The 7,785-nt window shown below is 55.2% G+C and overlaps 1 protein-coding gene across 1 annotated transcript; it reads left to right on the forward strand.

Moving 5' to 3' along the window:
- Positions 1–225: 225 nt before the first annotated feature.
- KDELR1 (KDEL endoplasmic reticulum protein retention receptor 1) lies at positions 226–6,683 on the forward strand. The gene is made up of 5 exons (XM_006208502.4): positions 226–527; positions 1,196–1,296; positions 1,464–1,622; positions 4,370–4,622; positions 5,900–6,683. The coding sequence occupies exons 1-5, from the start codon at positions 437–439 to the stop codon at positions 5,932–5,934; spliced, it is 639 nt and encodes a 212-aa protein (XP_006208564.1). The 5' UTR covers positions 226–436; the 3' UTR covers positions 5,935–6,683.
- Positions 6,684–7,785: the final 1,102 nt, after the last annotated feature.

Raw genomic sequence — 7,785 nt, forward strand, 5'->3', positions numbered from 1 at the left:
AGAGGCTGGGCGGCTGGGTTGCAGCCTTTACAGAGGCACAGACTGCTTGGAGGGACAGGTGCCGGATTCGGGAGTTTCAGATCCCAGCGACCCCACATGTTCCTAGGAGGCAGCCTTGGCGGGTATATTCGGCGCCAACTCTGAGAAGTGGGTGGTAGGGGGCGCCCGAGAGCCGGGACTCCGCCCTCGGGGGCGGAGCCTCCCTACAGGACCCCTCCCCCTCCCGCCCTCCTCCCTCTTCCTATCTCCGGCTCGGCCACCGGCTCCGGCCTCTGCGCCCCCCTCCCAGAGCCCCCTCCCTAGAGCGGAGCCCACCCGAGGGCGCCTCTCCCGCCCCACCTCCCAGCCCAGCCACCCGGCCAGAACAGCAGCCCCGGGAGGCAGCCCCACGCCAGCCTCCCTCCCTCCCGCCCAGCCCTGCCAGTTCCCCCCAACCATGAATCTCTTCCGATTCCTGGGAGACCTCTCCCACCTCCTAGCCATCATCTTGCTCCTGCTTAAAATCTGGAAGTCCCGCTCGTGTGCCGGTGAGACGCCCACCGGGGCCGGAGAAGAGGAGAGTGCAGGGGACATCCTAGGACTCGGGGAAGGGTTTGGAGGCACTAGGGGAACGGGTCCCTCCCAGCCGCTGCTTACTGGGGATCCCCTTTTCCAGATCTGGGGTCACCAGGAGGTCAGCTCCCTTCCCCAGACCAGGGATGCATACAGTTTGGTGGGGGTGGGTCCAGGAACTCAATTCAGCCTCCTCCGGCCCCTATCTGGGTGGCCTTGGGGTTCCTGGGGCTGGGAACAGAGAGCTGTGGCAGTCAGGGAGGTGGCTGGGAGTTGGTGACGTGGACTGTGGCTGCCAGAAAGGGAGCGGGAGATCAGCAGCCTGTTCTGGAGGGCTGAGGTCAAGTGGGGTCCTCGCGAGGCCCCGCCTTGGGTCCGGACTGTGGGAGGACCCTGAGGGGGCCCGGGGTGGCTGTGAGGCCTAGCCTGGGACAGAGCCTCGGGCTGGAGTAGCTTCGGGGCCGGGCTGCCCCCTGGCTGTAGACCGTGGGAAAGGGCCCGGCCCAGGCGGGCGGCCCGGGAGGCCTCGAGGGACAGCTGCATTCCAGAGCCGTTCCCAGGCTCTTCCCAGGCCCCGGGCCTTGGTTTACTGTCCATGCAGCCCACCTCCAGCCTCCCTCCACCCCATCTCTCTGGACCACAGGGATTTCCGGAAAGAGCCAGGTCCTGTTTGCTGTGGTGTTCACTGCCCGCTACCTGGACCTCTTCACCAACTACATCTCACTCTACAACACGTGCATGAAGGTAAAGGCTCTAGCACACCGTCTGGGCCCTCCTGAGCCAGGAGTCAGGTGCAGGTGCAAGGGAGGAGGGGCTGGGGGTCCTGGGTCTGAGGGTCCAGACTCCTGCATTAAGCCTACTGGGGCCCCGAGCTTCCAGCTGAAGCGCCCTCTTCATCCTCCCCGTTGTAGGTGGTCTACATAGCCTGCTCTTTCACCACAGTCTGGATGATTTACAGCAAGTTCAAAGCCACTTACGATGGGAACCACGACACGTTCCGGGTGGAGTTCCTTGTTGTTCCCACGGCCATCCTGGCGTTCTTGGTCAACCATGACTTTACTCCTCTAGAGGTAGGCTACCTGGCAGGGTCCCTGTTGTTGTTGGACAGGCTGTGGGAGAATGGCTATTGACAGTGGACCCACTCAAAGGCTTCCCTCTATAGAGTTGGCTGAGACTTCCTTATTTTAGGACAGAAAGTTCCAAACATGGGCTCCGGAGTCAGGTGATGTTCATGTACCAGCAGCAGCACTCACTACATGCAGGACGCTGCTCTGAGCATGTCATGTACGTTAATGCATTGCTTTTCAGAGCAGCCCCATTGTACCGATGAGGAAACTGAGGCTTAAGGAGTCAAAGTAGCACATCCAAGGTCATCAGCCTAATGAAGAGCTCAGGAATTTGAAACAGGGGCTCTGGGGGGCCAGGCTAGTTGGATTTTGATCCCAGATCTGCTACTTTCTATTAGCATGACTTTGGGCATGGGGCTTGATTTCTGTGTACCTCAGTTTCTCTAAGTGTAGAGTTGAGATCAGGTCATTGTGAAGATTTACTGAGATCAGACAGTATTGCCTAGTGGCTAAATTAAATATCAAGACTCCAGAACCCAAGGGCTGGGATTCGAAGCCTGCTTAGCAGCTGTGGGACTTTGGGCGAGTCATGTAATTTCTTTGTGCCTCAGTTTCCTCATCTGTAAAATGGGGATAATCAATGCCTACTTCATAGGTTCTAATGAGGGGTTAATATTGGTAAAGCACAGTATCTGGAGGTAGGTAGGAGGTGCTGTTAGCATTTGTTAGTGACTGCAGCGTTGAGGACCACAGGGATACTTTAACCCCTAAACATTGGCTGTAGTGGGTTTTACTGCATGGCCTTCTGGTGTGCCCTACAGAGACTCCTGGGAGGAATTTTGAGAGAGCTTGTGCCAAGTCTGCAATTTCCTCACCCCTGGGGCTTGGCAGGAGTCAAACTCACAGTGGTCTTTCCTCCCCCAGGACCACTCCTGCCCTCTAAGAAGCTGGCCCTGAGTGGCCAGACATGCTGATGTTTTCAACAGAAGCCACAGTTCAGGTGTTTTCCTGGGAGATCTCATTTGACAGCTGTGGCTACAGATTCCAAATAGATGTCTAAAAGCACCCAACAGGCCAGACAGATCTGACTGAGGGTGACTTTGGCCCGTGGGTCCCAGAAATATCAGAGGGAGGCTGCCCTATGCTGTGGTGGGAACTTCAGGCCTGGCTGCAGGGCCTGGACTTTGCAAACTTATCATCATCACCATCTTGGGCAGAGCACGCATCTGAGGCGGGCCCATTTTGCAGATGGGGGAAACTGAGGCTGGTGGGAAGGTAGTGGGGCTTGCTCCAGGTGGAGGAGGCCAGGCTAAAACCTAGGCCTCTTGACTCCAGCTTTTGTGATTCCCTCCTTCAGAGGGGGGAGGTCACTTGTGCAAAGTATTGGCACCAACTCTGTGTCCGGCTCCATGCTGGCCATTCCAAATCCGTCAGCATCCTGTGGGACCCCTTGGCCACCTGGGGAAGCAGACCTCCTCCTCCCTGTTTCTTGGAGGACTGAGGTGAGGCTCAGAGGGGAGACGTCACAGGATTTGAACCCAAGTCCACCTGCTTTCAACCCTATGCTATTAATTGCTACATGCTAAAAAGGTATTTTTTTCATTATAGAAGGAAATGAAATTTAAAAATTCAGACATCATGAATAAATAAAGGAAAATGCCATAGACCTTCTATTTCCTCTTATGTCATGATTCTAGTCTAAAGCTAACAATCAAGTGGGTACACATCAATTTAGTGGGTATATTTCCTGAGAGCTTCAACTAACCTGGCCTACTAAGAGCCTCATTGGTGGATTCTGAAGGATTATGGGAGCCAACTCGGAAGGCCAGCTGCCCAGGGAGGAATCTGTTTCTACCCACATCTTGGCTGTGTGGCCTTGGATGAGTTCCTGATCCTGTGGGCCTCAGTCTCCTCATCTGTATAAGGGGGGTAACAGTAGGACGTCCTTGTAGGGTGAAGGCAGAAGCCAGTTAATACCCGTGAGGTGCGTTAGAGCGGTGCCTTGGATGTAGTGAATGCTGTATACACGTGAGTTCTTATGAATACGTCCTGACGATCCCCATGCCCCTCCCACAAACCTAAATGCCCCAGGAGGATGTACACCTGCCAGCTGGCCTCGTTCTCTCAGGGGAGGTTTCGGTGGGTCTGTAGACCACAAGCCGCCCCAGGTGGGACTTTCAGGGAGCTGAGGACTGAAAAAGGACAGACAGATGTCTGGAGTTGCTGCCGCTTCTTCCTCTGATGCCCTGTCCTGCTCACGAATTTGAATGTCGCCCCTACCAGGGCAGAAAAAATCATCCCCATTTTAGAGATAAGGAAACAGAGGCTCCATGAATCTGGGTCTCCTGCCCAGGGTCTCATAGAGGGAAGTCTCAGAGTCAAGGTCCACTGTTGGGAGAGGCGAAATTGCAGAGGGCTCATGAACGCAGGCTCTGAAGCCTTAGTTCGAATCCCAGCTCTGCTGCTAACTAGCCATGTAGCCCTGGGCAAGTCTCTTACCCTCTCGGGGCCTCAGTTTCCTCCTCTGTAGAAGAGGATGCTAATAATAAGGGGTCATCATAAGGATTAAATGAGAGAACACGCATGAGACGGGTAGAACAGTTCTGCAGGCAGTGAGTGCCCAGTGGGCATCGCTGAACCTGTTCTCTCATCAACATCACTGCACCTGTAACCATGATGCCCGCCGTCCTCCCCTTCCCTTCTGCCCTCATCCCTCTCCCGCCTCATCCCACTCCCCGGCCTCCCCGCAGATCCTCTGGACCTTCTCCATCTACCTGGAGTCAGTGGCCATCCTGCCGCAGCTGTTCATGGTGAGCAAGACGGGCGAGGCGGAGACCATCACCAGCCACTACTTGTTTGCGCTGGGCGTCTACCGCACGCTCTATCTCTTCAACTGGATCTGGCGCTACCACTTTGAGGGCTTCTTCGACCTCATCGCCATCGTGGCAGGCCTGGTCCAGACGGTCCTCTACTGCGATTTCTTCTACCTCTACATCACCAAAGGTAGCCAGCGTGGGGCGCCAACTGGAAGGGAGCCCACTCCTTCTCCAGTTCCCACCCTCCTGGGGGCCCCAGGCTCCAACTCACCAGCCCCGTACCACTCGAGGGAGGGCTTCCTCTCCCAGTTTCTGGGCCCTCTGAGGAATTCAGACCTCCAGCCCTTGCCTCTCTAAGGACCAAGGAGTCACTCTTCTCAGCCCCCACGTCGCAGGGGCTGCCTTCTTGTGAGCAGTGCTGTCTCCCTTTACAGAGACCAGGCATCCCTGTCCCCAGCTCTTGGCGTTTGGTGGAGGAAGAGACAGAACAAAGAAGGGGCAGGGGTGGCTTCTGACTTTTCCTTTCTTGGGATTTGTCATAAACCCTCCTCCTGCCCTGAGGTTCCAGATCCATAGTGTTTCCATCACACTTGTGACAAAGCCAGAATTCCCATCTTCCCAGCCCCAGCGGTGCTCAGAGAAGGGAGGATCCTCTCTCTGCTGACTGATCTCTGTCTTCATCCTCAGGGAGTCAGGCCTCCAACATACATTCATTCATTCATTCATTCATTCAACCAACACATTTATTGAGCACTTTCTGTGTCCCTGGCCAGGGCTGGGCTCTGGGGATACAACCGTAGGGAAAAAGATGGCTGAGGCCCTCCCCTCCATTTGTATTCTAGTTGGGGGAGATGGTGAAATGAACAAGTAAAAAGGGACGATTGCAAACAGTGAGAAGGGCGGTGACCGAAGGAGACCAGGGATGTTAGTGAACAGTTGTGGAGTTTGAGGGGGTGACTTTCCTTGTAAGGGTGTGGTCGGGGGAGGCCTCTTGCAAGAGATGATGGTTAAAGCAAAGACTTGAAATCAGGAGTCAGTGTGAAGGAAGGAGAGGACAGGAGGGTAGAGGCCTAGAGGCTGCCACGGCTGCTCAGGATTAAGGCTGGGAGGGCTGGAGAGGGTGGTCTCGCCTGACCAGCCTGGCTAGACCCTCTGACCCCAGCGTCTTCGAGATCCAAGGCCTCCAGCCCTCAGAGTCCTTCCAGGATGGAAGAGGGGCAGCCAGCCTTAGAAGAAATGGGGCCTCCTCTGGGGTTCTGTGGCTCAGCCCCTAGGCTGGAGCAGGGTCCCTGGCCCCACCCCTCAGAGTTCAGGCTGATGCCCCCAGTTGATAGGTGGAGCCCTCGGGCTGACCCTCTTGCATCTCTGCCCAGCCCAGCATCCAAGCACCTGCTGTGGGCGAGGGAGGTCGGCCCCTCTGCAGGGGCCCCATGGTGATGCCCGCCCCCCTCTCTCTCCTGACAGTCCTGAAGGGGAAGAAGCTGAGTTTGCCAGCGTAGCCCTGGTCCTCGCCATCCCTCTCCTCGGTGGCAGCGGCGGCGAGAGGCAGAGGAAGGCCATGGAAAACGAAGCGCCTTCCCAGCCAGGGGTGACTTTTTAAAGAACCAACCTCTCCCCGCTCCCCAGCCCCCTCCTGCCGAGTTTCAGGGGGCGGTGGAGGACCCAAGTCTTGGGGAACTCAGGACCTGGGCTGTTTGTAGTTTTTTGCCTTTTAGAAAAGAAGAAAAAAACCCACAAATCTTTCCACTATGTAGTTTTTGATTCTGATGACTCCTTTCTCTTCTACTCTCTGGCCCCGATTTTTATAAACTGTTTTCGAGTGTCCCATGGGGCCAGACAAGGCTGGAGATCTTTTCCCTCCCACGAGTTCCCTGGCTCCCTTCCAGATCCTACCCCGCCAGCTCCACTGGTTGCCAAACACTAAATCGGCAGACACCTACCTGCCGGACCTCCCACCGTGGCACAACACTCTGTGTCCCCCAAACTTCTGCATTGGGGAGGGGGAGGTGGGGAGGGAAGGTCTCCCCTGATTTTTCATAATAACTTTTTCCCAGAGTTTGGGTTTTGGGGTCTTGTCCTCAGTGGTTTTGTTTTTTTTTTTTTTTTTTTTTGGCAATTTAGGTGGGCGTGGGCAGGGGGCTGGCCCAAGGGTCACCACAGCTCTACCGCCACGTTTTTGTACCGAATTGATGGTTGATTCTTTGTTCTCTTGAAATAAACAGAGGAAAATGATGCCTCTCTTTTGCTACTCCTTGCTCTCTCTCTGGTGTTTGTGGGGTCCCCCCACCCGCCACCCCAGCCCCTCTCTCTGCCTCTGCTCTATCCCGTGCACCATCTACAGGAGACCCGGGCCTGGGAGGGGCAGGAAGATAAGAAACGGGGTCTCCCCAAGACTCTGAGCTGCACCCCGACTCCTCAGGACTCCACTGGGGAAGAGGTTTTGGAGAAATTTAAAAAATCCCAAAGATTCTTCTTATCTTGGCACAGAACTGCCCTGACAATTCTCTGTAATCTCAGGGTTGCGGAGGACCTTCTAGAACCTGTGATTTGAAAGTCATCCGGGGGCAGCCGCCGTCCCCCATCATTTTGCATTTTGTTGAGCTCCTTTATGTTTTCTTTAAAAAGAAAAGGAATTGGTTGCCAGCCTTTGAAAACCAGATTTTCACATTCAAACCAGGGTTTCTGGCTTCTTTTGAAAAAAAAAAAATCCATCAATCTGACAATGCCGGGTCCTCGTTTCTGGGTGGCAGCAGATGGCTGGAGTGAATAGCTGGGATGCGAGCTTTGCACCCCTCCCCACCACAGTCCCCCAAAGTCCCCAGGACTTGGCTGAAGTGTTACCATCGATTATGGGCTGACGCTGTCAGGTTTTGTTTTCGTTTTGTGGAGGTCGAAGGAAAGTCAGACCTTTTCCATTTCTTCCAGATTGGCTTCACACCTGGCCTGTTTCCTTCACTCGTGTAACCTGCCTGGCCCTTGTAAGCTTTTGGAGTTTTGCCCCCTGATCTAGGCAGATCCCCTAGATGTCTGCCTAGACCTCCTTAACCGCCTCCAGCTCTCCTGTAGGACGGCTCTGGGAGCTTCAGGAGGCGGATAGCCAGCATTCTGAGAGCATTTTGGAAACACAAGGCAATGTATGTTGCAGGAGGGGAGCTCATGGGACCCTCACAGCGCCCTTACTGCGGAGGAGGAGAGAGGCTTAGTGGGGCGAGTGGCAGAGGTGGGGTTCGCACCTGCCCGGTTTTCCTGCTGCCGGAGCCTATGTGTTCAGCCACTGCTGTGGGGTTTTTCAACTGTCCTTCCTTCCTTCCTTCCCTCCTTCCTTCCTCCCTTTCTCTCCTTTCTTTTCT

Source organism: Vicugna pacos, chromosome 9, assembly GCF_048564905.1.
Source record: "Vicugna pacos chromosome 9, VicPac4, whole genome shotgun sequence".
NCBI lineage: Eukaryota > Metazoa > Chordata > Mammalia > Artiodactyla > Camelidae > Vicugna > Vicugna pacos.